We start from the raw sequence: 26611 nt of genomic DNA on the forward strand, positions 1-26611 counted from the left end.
TTTACATGTTGTATGCAGTATTTTTCTAAAATATCTAGGTCGATTTGTAAATTATAACAAGTAAACTATGATATAAATCATCTGAATCATGACCACAAGCAAAAGCAGTTTGCTGCAGCCCATTTCCGGCGTGCCAAGTTAACGATGTAGGTTACCTTGGAATCCGCACCCCAGGTGTTAGAATCCATCACGGATCATAAAAACAAAAAGAATGGCGGTTTTATTTCATGTTCCTCCTCTTTTCAAATGCCAAGCAGCATCTCTGCCTTATCAATTATGAAAGCAACGGGCCTATGGAGGTCTAGAGACTTGCCGTGAAAAAATGGAGGCGTAATACATGGTGAGGCAGGGGGAAAGAAGTGATTTAACAGAGCCTTGAAAAAAAAAGTGAACTTCCATGGATTTCAGTCATGAAATGTAGTAAGAAAAAATAATTGTAAGAAAATCTCAGAATAAATCCTTCCATTTTATGAAGTATTAATCTAAGGCATGGGTCTCCAACGTGGTGCCTGCAAAAAACAGGGTTGTCCCTAAGTACAGCTGAGGTGCCTGGGGACTAGTTCTGAAACTAGATCGCCAGTTCTGGGTCATTGTGGTTTTCTTGTAAAATGATTTCTTTAGTGGTTGACTAAGTCTTGGTGGTTAAAAGGTGAGACGACTGTGGAGGAGATATGTTCCTGTGCACAGAACAACCCAAGAAAATATCGATGTTCAACATCTTTACTGAATTTATACTCAAGTCTCTTGCATGAAAACAGGTTAAATTTAGCTCTGCTCGGTTACTGTGGTGATTTATTCTTTATAGCTAGCCTAATCCTGACCATGTTTTGTAGCTATCTAATCTATGCATCATGATGTATGGGCTGTAGTTGACCACGCTCCACCAGCATTGGCTTTCTTCCATTATTGTATCTTTTACGGGTGGTGATCCTTGCTTTTAACGTAACAGATGCACAGCCCAACTGGTAACTACTCATGCAAACTACACCGATTTTAATTCAAACACACTGCCTCAAACACCCAGTTCATTCTTTGCAAAATCTCACAAAACACCCTCCTCAACTCAACACCGTTTCTCCTTGAATATCCCCAATTCACATAAGTAAACGTTTTGATTTCAAAACAGTGAATTTCTCTGAAAGGTGAGAGATTTTCATGCCTGCTAAATATACTTCAGATAATAAACCTGGTACATAGTAACAACATAGTAATAACATGATATGTTATTTTTAAAATAACTAACCGGGTGCCCTTTGCGCTAAAAGTACCCCTTAGCTTGAAAAAGGTTGGACACCCTTGATCTAAGGATTGCTTTGTTTTGTAAGAAAAATAGTACGCATGACTTACCTGCAATGGACAGAGATTGGTCCATCCTGTCCAAACTGCTCCTTGGTTTTATGCACCTGTCCGATAAAATCGATGAAGCCCTCCCCAGATTTTGGAACGCCTTGCTCGGGCCAGTCGGTGAATTGGAACTGCCTCACTGTCCTGGATTGGCCATCCTGCAGATACATAAATAGGGTTAATAGTCAAGAAACAGTGCACATAATCAACATAAACACACAGAAAAAAGCTCAAAACTTTTACATGATTTTTGTTCCAGCAGCCTAACTTTTTAATTAATTTAATGACAAACAGGATGCACAGTGTGCTGCAGACATTTTTTATACAACAAGAAAGGACAATGCCAGATGTAATTTGTATGTCAAAGTTGTCTGCTACTGTGGCAACAACAAAAAATCACATGAACGTATAGAAAAGTAAAAACAAAAAAACAGCTCACGGTGCAAAGAGCAACGAGTTGTAACCAAAAATGCAACAGAGTCAAACGGGCTTGACTTTTGCTCTGTAACAGTTGCTGTGGTAAAAATCTTATATTTCTAAGACTGTTTAAAGTTTTAGGATTGTATCGTTTACACAATTTGCACTTTTGGGGAATTTGTGACACCTCCAATATCTAAACAATGCTTTCCATAAACACAATGGTACTTTGCTTGCAACCTAACATTTTAGTGCTATAGCACTGATTCTTTCGTTTAAAGTGATCATACGATTTCGGTCACCATGGCGATTGCGGACGTGCACGAAACGTCATCCCTCCCTACCCTGAAGATGACGAAGGGACTTTGTCTTTTTTTTTTTTTAAATAAAAAGAATAAAGCTTTGAAGCATTGACGGTCTGTAATAATATCTTGCCTCACTGCCCATTTTGACACTCAGGGACAATACTACTGAAAACACATTAATACGTTATGACACTATGAATTCAAGTGGAGTCTAATAAAGAGTATGCTTGCCTCCATATTGTTTCAATGTTGTTTCCTGCTGTTTTTTGTTGTTTCATAGTAAGCGATAGCTCCAACTTGAAGCTAATCAATAGAACATTGGCATGTCGTGTCCCGTCCCTGACACGGGTGGAATCGTACAATCCTGTTAGGCGATCAATAGCACAATTTGACGGATGATTTTTTTTTGAGGTAGAGAGATAACCGATCAAGAGCAGATGTATATTTTAGCAGGAGATATTCGAATGTGACACGTTGTTTAGGCCTTTTTATACACAAGACGTCTAAAGCCGTCAACGGCAATGAACGAGGTAAAAACTAGTCTTATATAATGTATTATTTGAACCCTAGATGTCATGCAACTGAAAAAAGTGCTAAAAAATCAAAAGACAGAATACAAACTACATAGACTCAAAGTGACCAAAATGCAACATTCTACACCTCTTGCGAGGTTTTCTTCTTCTTCAGGTACCCGTAGCAGCAAGTGGCGCACAATCATGCCAGCTTTCTCTAAGTGAGGGTCATGTTATGTTGAATAAATGCAAATATTTCCATTTACATGTATTTAAAAAAATGCTCGTTTGTATGATAGTTTAGGTATTTTTCTTATTTTTATTCAATAATTCTTTTTAAGTTTTCTAAACCCTAGGAGGCGCTAAATAATGCACGATATCCCTTTAAGGTGTCTTTAAAATGTTTTTCATTTCACAATATTTACATGAAACTTATATACAACTGTTGTTTATTAAACGATGGTAAAAGCTAGAAACCTAATGCCTATACCGTCACTACTAGAACGGAATCAGGACCCAGATGCGTAACGTTAACTGCAAGTTTATTGAGAGAAAGAGGGCAGCGCCCGCGATCCGGTGCTCGCTGGACGCGGGAAGCAAGCCGCTCACAGAATCGGATTGTGTTCCGAATGCGGAAGTGGATTTTCTGGAGCGGGATATGGTGGAGTCGAAGACGGAAAAAACAGGTTGATAGCCGGGAAAGGAGAGCAAAGACGTGGTCGGGATCAAAAACGGGTCGAAAGCCGGGACGGGAGAGCAAACGTGGTCGGGGTCAAAAACAAACGGGGAAATCAGGAACGGACGGGTGGAGAAACGGGTGCAAAAAGCAGGACCGACGGGAGTCAGAGTCAAAGTGCTTGCCTTGTAGAAACAGATGTTCGCTGACGGACTGACAACAGGCGAGTGAAAGGAATGAGCTTAAAAAGGACGGGGAACCAATCAGGTACCCCGCAGCGGCTGCCGCCAAATGAGCGGGCACAGGTGATACTAATCAGTCATCATGACCAATGTTCCCTCTAAGCTGCGTGTGCGCGCAATTGCCCACTGCCCAGAGCTTTTCCGCACAAGAAAATCTAGCCAGCTCACAAAAATGAGGGCTCGAAATTGCTAATTAAAAAGCGAATTAAGTCAAAGTTACAGTGCATGAAGGTAAAAATACACGGGTTCCCCTGACGCTGTGTTCTTAATGCGGTATTTTGAAGTCAATGTCGAAGTAGAACAAAGTTGAGTAAAGTCAGTAGAGTTTTTCGAGGACCGGCTTCTTCGGCTCGGCTCACTAAAAACAACCGGCTCTTTCGGGTGACAAACGACTCTTAAAGTTGTTTTTGGTTCTTTAATCCCTACACGACAAATATTATGTAAAATTGTGCACAAAATGAGTTAAAGGAAGGGGGGGAAATAGAACAAAAAGAAAAAAATACCAAAATGAAAAAGTGAAAAGCTGAGAAAAAAACCCCGAAACAAAATGGGAAAAACAGATAAAAAGAGCGGGAAAAATTCAGAAAAAAAGCCAAAAGAAAAGAAAGAAGCAAATAAAGGGGAAAAGGTAATAGAGAACAAAAAAGCAAGAAAAAAGTAACAGCTAGGAAAAAATAAACACAATGAGATTTTTTAAAAAAGGAATTTAAAAAAAGGAGAAAAAAACAGGGAAAAAGAGGAAAAAGTTTGTGTTGCATTCAAATAATTTCCAATTATATCAAGTTAATCTTGTTGCCAACATTTTACTTCCACTAAAAAAATGTAATTAAATACAGTTCTGTATCGTGCGACCGACTAAATAAGCCCCCAAAAATGTTAGTATTATGCGACAAAAGATACCAGGAATAAAATAAATGGAAATCTTGTGAAAGAATTGTAAAAACAAATGACGTTTGTAGACAATCACACATTAGTCAATTCATTCAAAAGAGAAAAATAATTTTGCATTGCCAGAAACTTAGCAAAATGTAACGTGATGTCAAGTTTTGGACATGATTTAGTTGCCACACTTGGGATTGCTGTTGCTCACTGTTGTTTCAAGCGTTGCTCACCGACTTTGTGTGAATGCTCAGACCCGTGGATAATTAGAACGAACATTGATCATGACATATATTGTGAAGCTACAGTACTATAATTTCTGTCGGCTTTTAGAAAATGGCAAAAATTGTCTACCACCGGCACTTTCTTTTTAAGAAAGAAACGTCTGGCGTTGAATGAGTAAACAGCCTCCTATCCGCAATGTGTTACAACGGTTAGCATGTTCTCTTTCTTTTTTTACCCTTTGTCTTTCTTCGGCAAAGAACAACGCCTCAGTCGGCGGATTAAGAATAAAACGAGGGAAAGACAAGATCACAATGGGCCACGTGCTCGGCAAGAAAGAATTTCGAACACACAACCTGAGGGCCCACGCTGCGTGTCAAATTGTGTGATTAAATACGTGACTGGCTCACAAGATGCGAGTGTTGAGGCGTGCGCCCGGTGCCATTACTGTGCAGAGGAGCTCCCCTCATTTAATCAGACAAATATCTAAGTGCACACACAACACAATATGGCAGGGGTGGGTAATTACTTGGAGTTGGGGGCCACATTGGGTTAAAACATTTGGCCGAAGGAACGTTCCTGGAGATCTGTCTCTTTTTTTGTTTGCATTTATCAATGAATATACATGTAGTGATGTACATGTTATATTTCCTTATATTCTTTAAAATTAATTAGTTTCATCGAATTTGTTTTGAAACGCTCACAGTAGAGCAAAATCATATGTTAAGTCCCCGTTTTAAGCGCCAAATAAAACATTTGGTTTGGTAGTATAATTGTAGCTGTGTGTTTTATTTTATTTTTTTAGCATTTTTGTTGTATTTTTGCAGTCGGATTGGCCGGTCCAAATTGCCCCTGGGTGTGAATGAGTGTCCCTGTGTGCCCTGCGATTGGCTGGCAACCAGTCCAGGGTGTCCCCTGCCCACTGCCCGATGATTGCTGGGATGGGCTCGAGCACCCCCGTGACCCTACTGAGGATAAGTGGTGCAGCTAATGAGATGAGATTTTTGTCGTATTTTGTAGTATTACTGTAGTTGTATTTTTGCAGTGTTACTGTAGTAGTGTTTTGGTTGGAATATTTCTGGAGTAGTTGTTTTTTTTAGTATTTTTTTTAAGTATTTCCATAGTAGTATTTTGTAGTATTTCTTTAGTGTTTTGCAGTGATTCTGTAGTATCAATTTAAAATTGTGTAGTCTTAATGTAGTTAATATTTCGGTTGCAACATTTTTACATGTATTTTTGTAGTATTTCTGTTGTAATATTTCTGTAGTAGGATTTTTGTATTATAGCATGTAGTGGTATTTTTTAAAGTATTTTGTAGTCGTATTTTTGACGAATTTCCATAGTAGTATTTCTGTGTATGTATTTTTGTCAAATCTTTGTCGTAAAATTTCAGTAGTAGTATTTCTGTAATATGGTATTAATGTCGTAGTATTTTTGTAGTATTTCAGTCGCAACATATTTTTAGTTGTATTTTTGGAGTATTTCTGTTGTGCAATTTCTGTAGTAGTATTTTTGTATTATAGCATTATGTATTGGTATTTTTTCAAGTATTTTGTAGATGTATTTTTGACAGTTTTCCATAGTAGTATTTCTGTGTACGTATTTTTGTAAAATCTTTGTCGTAATATTTCAGTAGTAGTATTTTTGTAATATGGTACTAATATCGTAGTATTTTTGTAGTATTTCGGTTGTAACATATTTTTAGTTGTATTTTTTGAGTATTTCTGTTGTGAAATTTCTATAGTAGTATTTTTGTATTATAGCATTACGTATTGGTATTTTTTGTAGTATTTTGTAGTCGCATTTTTGACGTATTTCCATAGTAGTATTTCTGTGTATGGGTTTTTGTAAAATCTATGTTGTAATATTTCAGTTGTAATATTTTTGTAATATAGTATTACTGTAGTAGTATTTTTGTAGTATTTCTGTTGAAAGTAATTGTAAGAATTTCCACAGTAGTATTTTTGTAGTATTTCTGTAGTATTTCCATAGTGGTATTTTTGTAGTTAATTGCATTTTTGTAGTATTTCTGTTGTAATTTTTCTATACTAGTATTTTTGTGTTATAGTATAATTGTAGTATAGTAGTATTTTTGTAGTTGCTTTTTTAGTAGTTTTTGCCTTTTCAAAATGAAAGCAGAAAATTATCCCTATGTTATGCATTAAATTATCTTGTAAGTGTCTACTGTTGAAGCCATTTCCAACAGTTCGCATAGATCTAATACTCATGGGTAAAAACATTTTGTAACAGTTTCAAGCTTGTTTTTTTTGTCTGCTCTTCTCGCAAAAGGCTGGGAAAAAACAAGAGAAGTAAAAAGGGTGTGTTTTGGTCGCATTGAGTGTCCGTAGTTTGTGTTCCTCCTGGTGGTTTTAAGCACTCGTTTTCGGTTGCAAATGGCGGTCAAATAAAACACAATGTCTCTTTCATGTAATTAATGAAATCTCCCTTCACGCGTGATTAATGCTCATGCTAATATAGATAGCCCGCAGACGTTAGCATTAACTAGCTTCACGCTAAAATTGGAAGGGCATTAAAATAGTTTGTTAGTCGCTAAGGGCCCGGTCACACAGCCGTTTGCGTCTGAATCACGGCCAGAAATTTCTGCCTGTGAAGCAGACGCTGTTGGACGCTTTGAGATCGCCATATAGACGAGATACAGCAGTGCTTTACACGCGGTTGGAAATTCACACGCGGTTGGCCGCGCGAAAAAGTTTTGCGCTGCTCAAAACTTTAGGGCCCGGTCACCAAGCCTTTCACGGGCGTATCGAGGCTGAATCACGGCCAGAAATTTTTGCCCGTGAAGCAGACGATGTTGGACGCTATGAGTTCGCCATATAGACAAGATACAGCAGTGCTTTACACGCGGTCGGAAATTCACACGCGGTTGGCCGCGCGAAAAAGTTTTGCGCTGCTCAAAACTTTAGACCACGTGTAACCGCGGACGGCACACGAGGTAATGACGCGGAAATGACGCGGAACGACGTGCTCTGGCCGCGGCCAGGGCGTGGTTACACATGGGTAGGACGCGAAATTTCAGCGGGTAATCGTGGGTGGAGCACGGTCATAGCATGTTCTGCGCCTGTATCGCGGTGTTATTACGTGAAATTAGCGTGTTACGCGTGTGACGGTCAAACGCCTTTCTCCGCGTATATACAGCGCGATTTGCCGAGCACACGTCAGTTGTGCTCGAGACGTCCAGGGGTGGACATGGATCCCCGTCACCGTAGTGACCTCGTCTTAATCCATTTTTATTTCTTGACATTTCTTTTCATTTCATAACAAGATAATAAAATCAAAATGAAAAACTATTACAATAATAACATATTGGCTTCTTCGGTGCCATAGCTTGAAATCTTGATCTTCACGGGACTGTGTCTTGAGCGGTTATGATTTCTACAGCCCGGTGTTATGCCGAGAAATGCATCCCTGCCGAGATTTGCATCCCCTCGCTACTACAACCACTTTTACCTCGTTTTATCTCACTTTTAGGGAATGTAATGGCGAACATATAACCAAATCCACTTCGTCTTGCATTTGTTGGGAATGTAATACAACATAAAGCATTCCGTCTTTGTTTTTGTTGTGAACGTAATCAAACGGTAATGCACACCGTATATAAATCACTTTTGAGAACAGTTATGCAGAAATAAGCTTTATGGAAGAGTGCATAACAGTTTCAATACGAGCGATTTGAATAGAAAAAGGCAAAATAAACATGTTACCTGCTCAAAAGTGATTTGTATACGGCGTGCATTACCGTTCGATTACATTCACAACAAATACAAAGACGGAATGGTTTAAGTTGTATTACATTCCCAACAAATGCAAGACGAAGTGGTTTTGGTTATATGTTCGCCATTAAATTCCCTAAAAGTGAGATAAAACGAGGTAAAAGTGGTTGTAGTAGCGAGGGGATGCAAATCTCGGCAAGGATGCATTTCTCGGCATAACGCCGGCTCGGCAGCTTTTATACCCGTGGTCCACACGAGAAAATGACGCGGAAATGATGCGATGAGGAAGCGGAACAGTCGCCGGCGTCTGTTTTGCAGGCATACCACCGATGAACAGCGGGTTGGCCAATTTTGCGCATTTTCCATCGCGGGCAACCACGGAAAAAAAAAACAAAACGCAAAATTTTACCCGTGATACAGACGCAAACGGCTGTGTGACCGGGCCCTAATCACACTAACGCAGCTAGCGTCGCTAAAAAGATTGCCAGCGTTAGTCTCGCGAAGCAGATTTTTAATAAACCGGGTTTACTAATCCTCGCTCTTTTGTCCCCAAATTGTTATTTATGCTAATTACGGATACTACGCGTCCATTATGTAATTATTTAGCTTGTCATTGTATAATACGGTACAAATCTCCGTCACAAAAACACATTTTGGCAGTGTTCTTAGAGCTGTGAGATGCAATTTAACACAATAGCATATTTAAAGTTCAGTTGGGGAAAATTCAGAAATTTCAGAAAAATGTGTTTGACTTAAATTACTTAGTTGATTATAATAGTTAGTTTGGCCAAGATAAATATGACTAAAAACGATGGTAAAACATTTCTTTTTCTGACATTAAAGATTCATGTTTTTTAATCCTTTCATTTTTCAATCATTAATTTTGTTACTTTTTTAGTGGAACAAAAAGCAAAAACAGTAATACGAACCACGGATACTCAAAGAGACCAAACCGCACCATTTTTCCCAAGCTTTCAAGGTTTTTGGGGGTACCATTGCAACAAAATCATGTCAGCTCCATGTCATGCAAAATAAATACGAATTTCTTGACCAACGAGTATCTACAAAATTGCACGTTTATACCATACATACGTTTTTGCTTATTATTTGAGTCATTATTGTTTTTTAAAGATTGATTGAATCTTGATTGAATGATTGAAGACATTTATAGGAGGCGCTAACAAAAAAAATACACAATGTCCCTTCATTTAGGTAAGAAAGGCAAGTGTTTATTTTATAGAACTTACTGTTATTACATGAACAAATAATGATGTGTCTTCTTGAAGACGGTGTAAAGTTAAATGAGTAAAATGAGAAAATCCTCCTGAAGTGAAACTACGAAACCGCTACCGCACCAACATACACATCATTAGATTTTGTTATTTTATCTTATAGTCAGCATTGTTTTCCTGACTTCATAGATAGGAATAAAAATAATTGAATGTGGATGGCGGACCAGCTGACACGGCATTCATACAAACAGTAATTACTGCACTGTATCCGTGCATGATTACGTGCATACTGCAATGCGATGTGTGCGAAGTGTGAATTTACGGTTACCGATGCGAAGACATTTAACTGACTCGTTGCCGCAGTAAAATCATTCCGTCTGTCCGCTAAGGTTAAGAAAATAAGCAGTTAATGCTGCGGTGTTGCTGTCCTTTGGAATGATCCCATATAATTGGGCTCAGAATTTACACAAAAAAAGCATATTCTTAAAGGTAATCCCAAATTCTTAAACATGAAAAATCTGAAGTCAAGTAGAGTCATTTTTATTTGTATAGCCCTTAATCACAAAGAGTCTCAAAGGGCTGCACAGGTTATTATACAGACTATTTTTCAGACTATCATTACACCATCCCCTGATCTGGAACCAACATGAGGGCAAGGAAAAACTCAAAAACCTCAACATGAGGAAAATGAAGCACATGTGGCATCCCCCTTTCAGGATTACCAGACAGCAAAGGATGTTGCAATCACAAATAATACAGAGATATTGTCCAAGAAAAGTATAGGTTATTCATATGCTATAGAGTAGAAGTGTGTTTTAAGCTTGGATTTAATTGTTTTTTTCAATTTTTTTTTGCATAAAAATTGCGCAGTTGCATTTTTTATATTCTCCTGAACCATTCTCATTCAATTTGTGTGTGTTTCCTAACCAGACGGACACAGAAAATCAGTGGTCTCGACCACTGCCAGTGCCATTACTAAAAAAACAAGTTTTGTGCTAGAAACTGAAGAATAAAATTGGGAATTTATATATATATATATATATATATATATATATATATATATATATATATATATATATATATATATATATATATATATATATATATATATATATATATATATATATATATATATATATATATATATATATATATATATGGGCAGCACGGCGGCGCAGTGGTTAGCGCGTGTGCGGCACAGTTCTGAGGTCGTGGGAACCTCCTGCGTGGGTTCAAATCCAGCTCCCGGCCTTACTGTGCGGAGTTTGTATGTTCTCTCCGTGCTTGCGTGGGTTTCCTCCAGGCACTCCGGTTTCCTCCCACATTCCAAAAACATACATTTCAGGTGAATTGGCCGGTCTGAATTGTCCCTAGGTGTGAATGAGCGAGTGAGTTGTCTGTCCCCGTGTGCCCTGCGACTGGCTGGCAACCAGTTCAGGGTGTCCCCTGCCCAATGCCCCATGATTGCTGGGACGGGCTCCAGCACCCCCGCGACCCTACTGAGGATAAGCGGTGCAGCTGATGAGGCTGATGATGATATATATATATATATATATATATATATATATATATATATATATATATATTTACAAAAGCAAATACAGAGACACCTCGATACTCCTCCCTGCGGTTATCTTTGGTTCACTCCTTTTTGAATTGAATTGATTTTGTCCTTATTGTTATTGATATAAATGTATCGTCCATTGTGTTCTGATAGACTGCAGAGAACAGGAGCAGATAATGGAGGGAGCTCTGTGTTGGGAGGGTGTGACCGTGTGCGTGACTGTGATAGGCTGGTATATGCGGTCTGTCAAACGGCCTCCGGACTCTGAGATAAATCAGAAGAGCCCAATGAAATAGTGATCACCAGTGTGTGCTGGTTGGATTGTTATTGGGTTCCAGAAGTGACTGGGGCGACATCAGGGAGAAGGCAGGGGCTGTGCGGTTGGTCCGGCCTAATGCTAAAGCTAGGCTAACAACTCTCCTAAGACCGGCTGCGGACACTAGGTCCAGCCAACATCATGTCAATTAGCCATGGAAAGGATGACTTGGAGCAAACAAATCGTGGGAAAAAACAACATTTGGGACAGTTTTATTCATTTCGGGGATCTGGCTCAAAACAAGGTCACCTGATGCTAGCACGCAGCGAATCAGCCGTTCTCCAAATTGGGTTCTTACACAGAAAGGAGAATCGCTCCAATTTCGTTTTATTTTTGTATTATGACGATAAAACTATTCATTCAACTGCAATCATGTATTCTGTATAATTATTTGTAGATCTATAATTGCTATTTTTGTACAGTTGTATAATTTTAGTCAGTAATGACGTCATTTGAAGGTGTGACGATTTTCACTTTTTTGCGGGTGGTTTTGGTCCCCATCAACCACAAAAAAACGAGGGATCTCTGTATATTCACTCCATCTGACTTTACTGTTCCGTGTTCGTAACGGTCTAATAACAACTGTCAGGCGGACTGCGATTTATATAAAAAAAATAGGAAATAACCACTATGAAAAAGGTCTAGAAACTGGTATTTACATCAAACACTACCTCAGAAGAAGGATCTTAAACAGTACCTACTAATCTGTGTTCAAGAAATGATCACTCCTCTCCCCTTCATCGCAAAGTTCTCGACCTTGTCACTTGCCTCAGCAACTGTAGCTGGCACTAAAACTGTTTTTTTCTCTAGAAATATGTCGACATTCTTTTGTCATAATCGACCATGAAACTATGTTCACTACAATCACTCTTTTCATGTTGTTAATGGAATTCACCATTTTGGAAGAGTTGTGTTCCTTCAATGACATCACAGCTCTACAGCAAACAAGCCAGAAGGGGTAACTTTGAGACTATATTTCTCAAGTCCACCGGCGCGTGGAAGCTATTGCAACATATTTGCATAAATTTGTGTAGGAACAGTAGGAGTTCTGTGTGTAATTGAAAAATACCCTCTTTCCCTAAAAGTGTTATCAATTTACAGTCACTAAAATGTGATTAAAAAGGGCGACATACCCTTGCGTCCGTGACCTTGAACTCTCGCAGAATATACTGGGGCATGTTGTACTCAGCCATGGGGTCCACCACGAAATATTGATACCTGGCAGAGCGCTCTGCCGGCCAATACTGGTGGCACTTTTCCTGTCGGAACAAATAAGTATTTGTAGCAGTACTCTTTGGTTGTACTAGTAGCGTGTGAGTTGATGTCTTACCCTTCCCATCTCTCTCAGTTTGGTCAACATGACTACAATGGTGGAGTTGTTTTCCCACAGCATCCTCCAGAAGTCTTCTGTAGTTTCCGCTAGTGGGCCTTGTGTGGCAATGTAGGCTTTCTGTTGCCTACATTTCAAATAGTTAGAAAATAGTTTATATATATACATATATATATATATACATATATATATATATATATATATATATATATATATATATATATATATATAGAGAGAGAGAGAGAGAGAGAGAGAGAGAGAGAGAGAGATACAAAATTAAACTAGAACAAGAGCAAGGGTTGCATGAGAAGAAAACACCAATGCTAAAATGTATCCTTTTATAGAACATGAATTTTAGGAAATATGGTTTTACAACTAAATCTACTTCATTCATTCATAAAATGCTTACCATATGTAGCATTTCATTGCGCAGTAATATTAATATTCGGATTATATTTACCATATTTCTGGTGTATAGGGCGCCCCAGATTATAAGGCACAGCATCAAATCAAAGTTTTTAGGTGCACCTTGGAGTTATTTCTAATTTTGAGAAGTGGGGTCCTTCAAAGATCAATCCTTGGAACCCTATTGTTTAGTTTGCATATCTTATGCATTAAGGGTATTATGGCTATGCAGATGACACACAGCTGTATTTTTTCATTCCCCTAAACATCTTGATTTTGAAGTCACACTTTAACAAAAAAAGCAAAGAGAGTATTATCACAACAAAATTATTCGAGGGAATTCACCAATAACCAGTGACGTGCAGTCAGGTGAGGCAGGTTAGACTATGCCTTACCTGTCATCACAAAAATATACAATCCAAAATATATGAAATGGTTATATTTAATCAAAGTATTTTCTCATTTTAGTTATCATATTTTTATCATTACTTCAAAATAGCTGAATTTTTACATACTGTATGATGAATTTCACAGATTCAATTAGTATCTAATGTATTACTGTGCTGAGCGTCTGCAAATGTCTCATTACAGAGGGCGATAGTAAGACCAAGGATTCTGATTTGGTGCACACTTCAAACCTATATGATAGAATTATGGATATCATTAGCAACCTAACAGCAATTCAAGTCATCCAGCATTTTTTTTTCATTGCATTTTTTTTTTAATTAACGGATAATTACCTATCTTTACTTTTTATTAAAACAAGCACTATGTAACATATTACTGTGCTGAGCGTCTGCAGATGCAAAGTGAGGTACGCAATTTTCTTACCTCACTTATACGTTAAGACAATTTAAGGTTAGACCATAAGACGTTTTTCTTGCTCTGCAATTAAATGATGACAAGATGTAGAATTAATTATCTGAAAATCCGACTGTTCCTTTAGAATAAAAGCCATCCATTTAAGATTAAATAATTAAAATTATTGTAGCAGAAAACCAACTTCCCTACATTTTTATGTCTCACACATCAAAATTGCGTGATTAATAATGTGAATACATTAATCACACAATCAGATTTAATAATACATTAGAATCAAAGTACCCCAAAATGGCATGTTGTACTCTTGCATGGTGTATGTCTCTCTCTCTCTCTCTCTCTCTCTCTCTCTCTCTCTCTCTCTCTCTCCCTCTTGCGCTCTCTCTCTCTCTCTCTCCCTCTTGCGCTCTCTCTCTCAAACATTTGCAACAATTTCTAAATTACTGTCAATAATCAGCGAAAAAGGTTGCCATGTTTCACAACGCCCTCCTACCTGTATCCATCGATGAAGCTGGAATTAATGTAGTCGGATCCTTCCAGGCCTCTGATTGGCTGCAGGCAGACTCTTGTGGTCTCGTAGGGCATGATGTTGACCAGGCGATTCTTAAACTTGTTGCAGGGTAGGTTAGCGCTGATGAAGCGTGACGTGTGGGCTTTGGAGTTGGCCAAACGCTGGAAGACCAAAACGAATATGTTGATTAAAAAGCAGTTTTAAAAAAAAGCAGAAAATAGAGAGAGGAAGGAGAGGGGGAAATGAAAGCCAAGCAATGATCCGAGAGAAAAAAGTCAAGAGTAAAAGACATCAAGCATTGATAGAGGACAGATTAAACATAATGAAGAAATATTTAATTGTATGCTACCTGTCCATCTGCACACCAATCTGATTGTTGGTTGCTTGTTTAGGAAAGTTTTAAGTAGGGATGCAACAATGAATCGATAAAAGGCGTTTGCAACAAGTAACATCATCGATTTGTTGTTTGTAGCTCTTTAAGAGTGCATGCTTGTAGTATCCCTTTGGTCAAGCAGAGGGCGCCTCAAGACTGTATTTTGATACACAAGGCCATTCTTAGTCAAGTCAAGTCATGTTTTTTATATAGCCCTTAATCACACGGAGTCTCAAAGGGCTGCACAGAAAACATATTATTGCAAAGTACAGACTACTCAAAACCTCACCATGCCTTCCATTTCCTTTTTTGAGGAAAGTTAGTGATAAGACGAATAAATACAGGAAAACAGTAATAACAAAAATTGAATTGAAAAATATGAGAATGACGTATGATTCATTAATGTTTCGGGTATTTATGGTTGTTTAGGTACGCATTTTAATAATACTTTGGGTATTTTGCAAGATAAATGAGTAAATACCAGCACTTATCATGTTTCCAACTAGAACAATGGATTATGGTCAAGACCGGGTGGAAAGATATGTTGGCCTGGACAGGGATGGGCGCCATCAGGCTGTACATGCCCGAAACACACCACAGGAAATGGTGCCCCTACCACCCTAGTGGTAAGGGTATGCAAACCAACAAATACACTGTGGTATGTATATATATATATATATATATATATATATATATATATATATATATATATATATATATATATATATATATATATAAAGGAAAAAAATAAATGACCTATTCCTTTATCATTAAAACAATCGTGAAATGCAGGCCTTATTTTAAGGGTCACCGCTTATTATGTATGCAAAGTAATTCAATGTTTATCCTCTTTTGTAAATCAGTTGAGCGGGGTCGATATCAGTCGCTGGGATCTATGCCAAGCGCAAACACACATAAACAAGCTTGTACATAAAGAATGAAGGAAACGGCAAACTCTCTGGAAAGTGGGTCACGGTTTCCTTTGATCAAAAATAAAGAAAAAGCCTTGCAGAGGGATATAAAATAAAGGATACAAATGAGTCATCATAGTGAGGCAAATATCAAATATGTTTTTTTTGGTATCGATTGAAATATGATAAATGAGCTTTAAAATGATACCATAGTCAAAGATTTCTGATGAACTATTCTGACCAAATGGCCATTTGAATTACGGCCTCCCATCCACCTTTTTTCTCATCAAAATCCTGAGAAAATCACAAATGAAAGGGTAGTCTAATTTTAAAGTTTACTTTTTACAAAGGCATTCGTACAAATATATATAAAAGGGGTCATACCAAACCGAAAGACCTTTTTTAGCAATTATTTTTTTATATACACATTGATTTTGTTTTCTAAAATCGGCGATATTGAACATTAATTGTTTTTGTGGATAATGAAATCCGGGAAAGTCATATCTTTCAAAATAGCGAAAAAATGGAGCAAGTGCATTGCGACTTGTTGTCATTATTAGAGGATGAAATAGTCTCAGTCAACCACTAAAACATGCCAGTTAGAAATCATATCTAATAGAAAATCACAATGAACCCTGATATATTTTCAAAACCAGTTCACAGGCTACTCAGGTGGACTTACATAGCTAATTGGTCCCTGCGGGTACCCCATCGGAGAGCGCTGTTGTATATAATTTTGCGAAATGCTGTTTATTTATTTTATCATTTTATGCTGATTATCTCAAGTAGTATCTCTTTTTTTATTATGTTTTTAATAGGTTAACTCTTATAAGCTTCTTTTGATGCACAACGAAATATTTTTCCCACAAACTAAAACTGTTCCCTACTGTCTCGAAGAAATGTCTGTGTTCTGCTTCCATCAAAATAAGACTGGAGTTGATAGCAACATATTTTGAGTGGGTGGTTCTGCAGCACGGCACGGAGGTAGAGAAGCGCCAGCCGTGCTAAAAAAGATATCACTGACGAAAGAATGTCATACGGACATTTTTCAAACCGATGACTTGAGCAGGGGGCAGCACGGCGGGGCAGTGGTTAGCGCGTGTCCGGCACAGTTCTGAGGTCATGGGTTCAAATCCAGCTACCAACCTTCCTGTGCGGGGTTTGCATGTTCTCCCCGTGCTTGCGTGGGTTTCCTCCGGGCTCTCCGGTTTCTTCCCACATTCCAAAAACATGCATGTCAGATTAATTGGCCGGTCAAAATTGTCCCTAGGTGTGAATGAGCGAGCGAATTGTCTGTCCCTGTGTGCCCTGCGACTGGCTGGCAACCAGTTCAGGGTGTCCCCTGCCCAATGCCCAAAGATGGCTGGGATCGGCTCCAGCACCCCCGCAACCCTACAGAGGATAAGCGGTGCAGATAATGGATGGACTTGAGCAGGGTCAATCCTGAGATCCTAAGTCGCCAACCCACGTGTCACAAGCAGCCTCCGGTTCTTAAGCGCTGCGCTTTCCCCAACATGTTTAAAAAATTAAAAATAGATTGGGGAAGCAATATATTTTTCTTTTAATATCATTTTTGTGGGAGGACAAACATAACACAAATGTTTTGAACATTTTAACCTAACATGCATGTTTTTGGAATGTGGAAGGAAACCGTAGTGTCCGGGAAACCCACGCAAGCACGGGGAGAACATGCAAACTCCACACAGGAGGTTCGATGCGTCACTCATATATATACATATATTTGAGTGACACTAAGGGATATTATTTGTGTTTAGTTGCTCAGGCCCAAAGATAATATAGATTGATATGGTTTCAAAAAAGAGAGATGAGAATGCTGCTGTGTTTTACCCATGCACTGACTTGTTAGGCATTTGCACATAAATCAAACTTAAACTCTATTAATTTGATTTTATTTACTTTTCAAAAGGCTGCTGTAAATGCATGCTGTGCTCTATTGCACTCTTTTTTGTGACCTCGAAAAGCACCAACCTATGCACATTCCATTCTATTGTTTTTTTCAATGCTCAAAATAAAAAATGACGTCAAAAGTTGGATGTCTTCATTGCATTTCTTTAATTTTACCAAAGAAATGGAACCCACTGTAATTCATTCAGATTGTAACGAAGTTATATTTGATGCGGTATCACACAAGAGTGTAGTCACGTGGTGCATAATTTTCCACAGGATGTGCTGCATCCAACTTAGTCATTTTAAAAGTGAGCTAACATTGCTCATATATTGATACATACAGTATGTGGCGCATTCATTATGAGGCTTATATAAGGCTTTTCATTTTTTGTGGCTCTAGATATATTTATTTTTTGTTTTTTCGATCTAATATGACTCTTTCAAAATGTTGGCTTGCCGACCCCTTTCCTAGAATAACTTCCACAATCCCTTAAAAACGAAGCCCTCTTTGGTTTGGATATATTTCAGGCCTCGTTCCTCCTGCCAACCTTTCATCCCCCTTTGCATTGGCCTTGCCTTTGATCAGAGCAGCGTTTGGGACCGCAATGGACTTGAGGTGGCCTGGCAGCACTACACAAGCGACAAAGCCGTATCAACAACCACGCCAGTGGCTTGGTGAATCACATCCAACGCTGACCAAATTCTCCATGCAGCAGAGCGGGGAGGTGCCAGGTATCTTTGAACCATTTTCTATTTATAGCCTTGAAATTAAGCAATAAACCAGGGGGGTATTGCACAAAAGTGAAATTGACAAATCCAGGCTAACTGAATAGCAATAATTCCGAACGACATGCTGCTACTTCTTTCCTACGTTTTGAATACAGTACAGCTTGTTTTTTTTTTTTTGCAAAGTGGATAGTTGCAAGGGTGTCAGCAGCGACTCAAGACCTGTGCCGGTCCCTTCATCTACATCCCTGGCTGATCGCCTTGGCTGAACCATTGCTGGCTTAAAACTGGTGCGGACCAGAAAAAAAGGAAATCCTTACATGTGATATCCATCCATCCATCCATTATCTACACCGCTTATCCTCAGTCGGGTCGCGGGGGTGCTGGAGCCCATCCCAGCTATCTTCGGGCAGTGGGCAGGGGACACCCTGAACTGGTTGCCAGCCAATCGCAGGGCACACATGGACAGACAATTTGCTCGCTCATTCATACCTAGGGACAATTTGGACAGGCCAATTAACCTGACATGCATGTTTTTTGGAATGTGGGAGGAAAACCGGAGTGCCCGGAGGAAACCCACGCAAGCACGGGCAGAACATACAAACTCCACACAGGAGGTTCAATCTCACGACCTCAGAACTCTGACGCACAAGCGCTAACCACTGCGCCGCGTGCTGCCCACATGTAATATATTTCTGTGTAAATACTTAAAAAACCAGCAAGCATACAAATACACATACAAAACACTGCAGTAACATCTGGAAATGAGTCTGTTTTGCCAACATTATTCAAAAAGTTAAGAAAAAGGGTGGTGCTTTATTCAATATTTAAAAAAATACACTGGTAACTCTACTTACAAATGTCTCTGCACACAAAAGTTTCAGGTTAAAAAGTACCTGAACGGTAAAACCTTGCCTCTAGTTACAAAGGCGTTTTAGGACCCAAAGTCAAAAATACAGTTTGGTACACATTGCGATTGCCTTCTCCCAGAGTTCTACCAGGCAACTGTGCGTATGCCTGAATCCCTTCATTCTCTTATTGTCCTCATCCCGCTCTGTAAACACCTTGCAACGCCGGTGCGTATGCATGATTCCCGGCATGCTCTTTGTGTTCCCTTCCCATTCTGTAAACAGTTTACTGTAAGGTATCGCTATGAAAAGCTATCATTCACATTGGACTTCATGAAGGACATGTAGAAAAGTGTACAAGGAGAAAAGAGAAGAGTCTTTCTCTGATTATCGAAACAAAGCAAGAGATAGTAAAGAGGTATGAAAACACACACTGCAGTGCAGGAGGAGTACAGAGATAACAAGGTGGAGGATGCAGCCATCATTACATCAGCCCAAATGAAGACATTTTGGCAAAATTCTATGATGTCTCAGAATTTGCGGAAAGGATTTACCCGTAAAAAGTGTTGACAGGTCGGGCTATTGCTCATTATTATGACATCTGCCTCGCGCATTTCTGACGAATTGTCAAAAGCAGGCAAAAGCTTTTGGATCTGTATTTTAAGAAATGCCAGGCAAAAAGCACTGCTGATGACCAGTAAACAAAACGCCATTTAAAACGTAAATCAACATTTTCATTACTTATTTTATTCTTTGTTTTATTTTACATTGTGTGCCTCTCATATTATGTTTATTGTGGGGTAATCTTATTTCAATATGTGCTTTGTTGCATGTTGTGATGCTCCTGATTTATTAAAAGACATATCATACTTTTGCGGTCCTGGAACAGATTAGCACATTTACATTCAAAAGGCGTCTTACAAATGTTTCAGGTTGAAAAGCTACTTCCAGAACAAATTAAATTTGTGAGTAGAGGTACCACTGTATTTACAATATTTTTACTTTGGCACCCAGAAATAAAGTCCTCAATTTCTACCTCCTAATTGGACTGTAGTGGAAGTTATCTTAAAATAACTCTCTGTATCATCAGCGTCAATGTCAGGTTGCTGGAGTTTCCTTTATTCCACGAGGAACAATGACAAGTAAATGCTAGATGCAGCTCTCATTCCTGTGTAGATTAATTCTTAAATTTGCACATGAATCATTTGTTCAGGTGTGGAAATGGAAATGTCATCCGTTGTCTTTTACGACCACTGAACAACACCTCCTTATGGAGTTTATGAAGATGTGAAAAAAATTACAGATATCTAAAAAAAAGTTAGAAAATCACTGGTAATAAAGAACACCTTACAGACAATTACGCAGCAGCTCAATGAAGTCAAGTCAAGTCATGTTTATTTGTGTAGCCCTTAATCACAAAGAGTCTCAAAGGGATGCACAGACCACAGATTATTGCAATCCACAGACTATTATTAAACCATCCCCTGATCTAAAACCTACATGAGGGCAAGGAAAAACTCATGAAAGTGCATCCTACTGTATACTATATTACCTTTGTCCAAAAAATTATTGATACCACCCATGCAAGATTTGTTTTACTTTTTAGAATCTCAAAACCGCAATAATACACGTGTTCATCAAAGCGTTGATAGTAATTTCACAAACATTCCATGGCAATAAAACAAACACCTGACAGCAATACATTTTCCCTACAAATGATGATAAAATGACTAGATAGTTCGAATAATGCAACAATTCCAAAAGGTCTATGCTATAAAATGCTATAAAAACCATTTTTTTAACACGATTGACAGTCAAAGTCTTGGAAGGATCTCTGGGATAATCTTAGCCTGGTTGTTAGCCTGGTCTGGAGCAGGCTATCTGCAGATAATAAATCACTGTAGTAATTGAGCAGAGATACTTTACTGCAGTGTTCTCCATTTTTCTTTAAAATCGAAAGCTCCTTTTTTCAACTAACTAGCGCTAAGGGCACTTAGTTAGATATGCATTTCTGAGGAAAAAAAAAATCATGTTATTACTATGTTGTTACAAAGTTATTACCAGGTTATCTTTAAGATGCAGGCCTACATAATATCAGTCAGTAAAGAAATCATCTTACTAGAAAATCACAATGACCCAGCACTGGTGAGCTATTTTCAGAAACTGTCCGTTGGCACCTCAGGTGTCCATAAGGGGCACGCTGGTGCCTATGAGACCCTGCATTAATGCAACTGACTTAAGGCTAAATTCAACCAAAATAAACAACATATCCCCTTTTTGTTTTATCATCCCCTAACTGCAACCCAGTCTTTTAATTTGCTTTAAATAGATCAAAAAGTTCTACAAGATCTTCAATTTTCTAGCAGCCGGCAACACGGAGATTTTCCATGCAACATTGTATAAAGATGCACAAAAACGAAGTCTACTGTATGACTTCAACTATGGTAACTTTTGCCTAGGTCCATCTGGAGTATCATTGGGTGAAATGTATAAAAGAGACATGCAAACAATGCTAAACCATAAAAAGGACCATCACCTTCCAAAATACGACATTAGTAGCCTCCAGTGTTGGCCAAATCGAGTTTGTCTGAAACAAATTTGTTTACTTGGCACGGGCTCTTCTTCGCATCAGACGATAATGTAGCGTTGATGGTGGAAGGTTAATGTTTGCAGACAGTTTCAGGAGCATGACATAAAAAAGGTATAATAGCAACACAAAATGAAGGGCGCCGTGAAAGTGCCATAAAACCGTGAATGATTTGAATGCTTCCTGGGGAAAACTACAATTATGCTTACACTAATCCAATTGCGAGTGAATATAAAGTAGGCTTGTGTACAGTAGTAAAAAATGTCATCGTCTGTGTCTACACAAATGCTCCTTTTAACGGCTGTCTAAACATGCATTGTCTGAAAATGAATGTGACAACAATAAAACTGAAATATTACATGAAACTAGTAGCGGTTTAGCGTATCTCTTACTTTTTTGTGTGCCACAAAAAATTATTAATTAAATAGATTCTTAAATTAACTGGCAAAAGATTAAAATTGATATATTTAAATACAGTACCTATTTAATTAAAAATTCTGAACTTTCCAAATCTTTATATTGTACGTTGTTTTATTGGCCTCCATGAGAGGAGATATTTTCTCTGCATTGGCTTAATCCCTACTTGGGACATATGCTTGAATGTTATTTTTTTAGAAATTTCTCACATTTTTAAGTGGGAATATGCATTGTTAACAGTAAATAGGAATGATTGTCATTGTCATGATTACTGATTCGGGGATCCTGCGGCTGCCCCGTTGGCGCCAACAGCCCTGGTCGCTGATTGGCTCCCTGCCACTTTTTAAACCCCCCGGCTCCCTGTTACCAGCGTCAGACCGTCCTGCGAACCTACGCTTTTCCTGGGCAAGCACCGTACCCTCCGACAATCTCCTGCCCTGTTTTCTCCTGCCTGTTACCCGTTGCCGACCTGTTTCTGGACCCGCTTCTGCCCTGCCCTTCCGTCCTGGCCATCGACCTGTTTTGCCCTGTTTCCTGCCTGATACTTGTTGCCGACCTTTTTTCTGGACTCGATTACCGCCCTTGCTCCTCTGTCCCGGCTACCGACCAGCTTTCCTGCCACCCCACGACTATCATCGCTCGAAGCGGAAGTGGCACAGCCACCCGTGTCCGACGATCATCGGATCGTGGAAGCAAGCACTGCTCTCTATTTCAATAAAGAGTTTAACGAACGCTATTGGGTCCTGTCTCCGTCTCTGGCTTGTGACAGGAAATGGTGATGTGATCAGATTGGTATTCCCTCGTGATGAAACCGTTATACGACCACATCATTTACATATAACCCTTCCGCCAATAAACAAAGCCCTTCCCTGGTCAGATCATCTAAACTCACACTTGACTCACTCATGCGTCTCTCTTTCATCAGCATTTAAGAACAAATATTTCCCAATAGTACCTTGAACTCGAGCTCCATGCCAGTGACGTGCTCGCCGCTCTCCACTTGGGCCAGCTTCTGGATGTACGAGTAGAGGCTGCGGGCCGCCACCTCGGTGTTGCCGCAGGCCACCGCCTCCAGCAGGGCGTCGTGAATGAAGCTGTACTGGTCCTCGGTCTGCACCATGTAGTTGCGCTGCGAGCGCATCAGCGTCACGTGGCCGTAGATGTCGACAGTCTTCTCGTGCTTGATTCGCTCCAGCATGGCGTCGATGACGATGAAGCAACCCGTCCGGCCCACGCCGGCGCTGTCAGAAAAAAACGGTTCACTTACAGTGCCTTGAAATTTCCTGGCTGAACCGCTCCACAGGTACAGTGATCCCTCGGTTATCGCGGTTAATGGGGACCAAAACCACCCGCAGAAAGTGAAAATCCGCTAAGTAGCGACGCCCCTTCAAAAATGCTTAAAAAATTAAATGTTTTCTTTTTATTGTTATTTTTTTTTAATTTTATTTTATTATTATTATTTTTTAGACCAGCTCGGTGGCCTTGGAGGTATGGCGCCTGCCCCGATACTGGGAGGTTGTGGTTCAAGCCTCGGCCGAGTCATACCTAAGGGCCCGGTCACACAGCCGTTTGCGTCTGTATCGCGGGTAAAATTTATCGGTTTTTTTTTTGCCCGTGGTTGCCCGCGATGGAAAATGCGCAAAATTGGCCAACCCGCTGTTCATCGGTGGTATGCCCGCAAAACAGACGCCGGCGACTGTTCCGCTTCCTCATCGCGTCATTTCCGCGTCATTTTCTCGTGTGGACCACGGGTATAAAAGCTCCCGAGCCGGTGTTGTGCCCAAATCCGACTCCTACGCAAAGCCCCCTCAAAACTTTTTCGCGCGGCCAACCGCGTGTGAATTTCCGACCGCGAGTAAAGCACTGCTGTATCTCGTCTATATGGCGGTCTCAAAGCGTCCAACAGCGCCCAACAGCGTCTGCTTCAAGGCCAGAAATTTCTGGCCGTGATTCAGCCTCGATACGCCCGTGAAAGGCTGTGTACCCGTGCTTTAAAGTATTGAGCAGCGCAAAACTTTTTCGCGCTGCCAACCGCGCAAGAATTTCCGACCACGTGTAAAGCACTGCTGTATCTCGTCTGTATGGCGATCTCAAAGCGTCCAATAGCGTCCGCCTCACAGGCAGAAATTTCTGGCCGTGATTCAGCCGCAAACGGCTGTGTGACCGGGCCCTTAAACTTAAACGTTGGTACCTGTTGCCTCCCTGCTTGGCGTTCAGCATTAGGGGTTGGAATTGGGGGGTTTGGTCACCTAATGACTCCCAACACTTCAGTTGGGTTGAGCGAGGGGGCTGGGAAAAAAAAAATATTTTATTTTATTATTACTATTGTTTAGACCCGCGAAGCTCTGAACCCGCAAACGTGGAACTGCGAAGTAGCGAGGTCCCACTGTATCTCGGTCTTTCCATCTGAATGACTGACACCATGTCAGCCACCCACCTCTGAAATGAAGGGGACCCCCAACAACTTTTTAACATATTGCCGTATTTAGGCTTCAAACTTATAGATAAAAAAATAGAAATATTTTCTAAGAATTGACAACATGTAAGGTACAATCATCTAACAAAACCCAATTTATTCTGTTTTATATTGTGCTAACAAATAAAAATGGAAAAGTAGACATTTCAAAACTATTGCCCCCACGCCGTCCTTGAGGTAATACTTAGTAAAACACCATTTTTCTGCCACCATAGCCACAACTATTTTTGGGTATGTCTAAAGTATGTGCCCGTTCTTCTGCATGGAACAGCTGAAGTTCCTTAAGGTTTGATCGTGATGGTTTGTGTACAGGGTTTTTAAAATCTTTCCACAGACCTAAGATTCGGAAAAGGCGCATACTCCAAACAATAGAATGTGATGTTGTTAGGATCTGGCACGCCTACGTCCACCAGGGGGGAGTCTAATTGGTTCTTAATTGGGACAGTTGTGTCCCTAATTAGCCTGACCCATCATAAGGACATTTTGGACAGGGTGATTTTCATTTTCCACATTCATGTTCCATTGTCAATAGCACCATCACCTTTTACCCGTGTCATCCTGATTTGTGAAGTTTGGTTTTTGTTTCAGATTCTTACAGTTTTACAGCTGTTTTTGACCGTTTGTTACTTTGTTGATGATTTTATTATTAAATGCCATCTGTTTCTGAGCACTTTGCCTTTTCTTGTTTCCAGCATCTAGCACAAAAATTAGTATTAGCAAGCCAACAGCAACTCAAGCCATCCAATAATGTTTTTATTGTGCGTGGACTTTTATAAATGATGACTAACTATTAAAGCTTTTATTCAAAAAGGAGAACAGACTTAATTTATAAGTTAAGGTAAGACAATACAGTTTATTAGCTTGGATAAATAAATTGGAGGTTCAATTACTTGTGAATCTGACTGTGCCTCTCCAGACACTAACCTCACTGCACGTCACTTGCCAAAACACATTAAAAACAATAATATATAGCGATTATGCAGCGTCAACAATAACTGTCGTTTCAGTTTGGTAAGGTTCCGCTTCAGACCGATTGGGGTCTTCTTATCTTGACAAAAAGGACGGCTTAGAATAAGCCGTTTTGACAACTATAATTTGTTAAAGGCTACCGGGTGAAAAAAAAAGAAGGGGAAACATGAAAAATGGGATTGGGTTGAGTCTTTTTGACGGTGCGGGGAAACAACAGACAGACATGGAGAAAAAAGAAACGGAATAAAAGCGAAGCTTTGAGGTTTTTGAAGATGATGTGATCACTAGAGAGAAAAACGATCGAAAATTGCTGTGAGAGAGTGAGGATGGTTCCAGTATTTTATCATGCAAAATAGAGTAAAAAACCTGGGGAAGACGTATGCCGTTTTGCTAGCTGCTAAATGTTCAAAATGCAGTTGCTAATACAGGGTTCTTGTAGCTTAAGGCAAGCTATTTAAGACTTTAAAAAAAAAAAAAAAAAAAAAAATTCTTGCACAAGATATATTGTGCCTCTAACCAATTACCTAGCACAGCTTCTAGTCATGAGGAAAAACGTTCATCCGAGAGCCACATCTCATTGAATTTACCCTTACGTCTCCTAGTTGCTATATGTATATTGTGGGTAGACCTAAGACATGCGTCTGCCCTGAAAGGCCCGACTGAAACCACATCACCATTTTATTGTGGTCATGCGATGTTCCCACGATAATATATTAATTAATCATTAAAAAGACAATTAATAAACGTTACTAAATGTTTTTAGTTCAAACAAAATAAAATCTTAATAATGAGTTCACATGGCAGCACGGCCGCGCAGTGCTTAGCACGTGTGCGGCACAGTTCTGAGGTCATGAGATCCAACCTTCCTGTGTGGAGTTTATATTGTCTCCC

The 26611-nt window shown here is 39.5% G+C and overlaps 1 protein-coding gene across 5 annotated transcripts in view; it reads right to left on the reverse strand.

The window, feature by feature from the left end:
- Positions 1 to 26611, reverse strand: part of ptprsa (protein tyrosine phosphatase receptor type Sa) — a 371836-nt gene that overhangs the window by 12985 nt on the left and 332240 nt on the right. For all 5 annotated transcript variants that reach the window (XM_088349513.1, XM_088349511.1, XM_088349515.1 and 2 more), the window contains 5 exons: positions 23231 to 23516; positions 14488 to 14666; positions 12771 to 12897; positions 12574 to 12699; positions 1348 to 1502 (listed from right to left, as the gene is read on the reverse strand). In XM_088349513.1, coding sequence (XP_088205639.1) covers positions 1348 to 1502; positions 12574 to 12699; positions 12771 to 12897; positions 14488 to 14666; positions 23231 to 23516 — 873 coding nt within the window. The remainder of the gene's footprint in view (positions 1 to 1347; positions 1503 to 12573; positions 12700 to 12770; positions 12898 to 14487; positions 14667 to 23230; positions 23517 to 26611) is intronic.

This window comes from Urocampus carinirostris, chromosome 12 (assembly GCF_059441175.1).
Source record: "Urocampus carinirostris isolate Australia breed hairy pipefish chromosome 12, RoL_Ucar_1.0, whole genome shotgun sequence".
Classification (NCBI taxonomy): Eukaryota; Metazoa; Chordata; class Actinopteri; order Syngnathiformes; family Syngnathidae; genus Urocampus; species Urocampus carinirostris.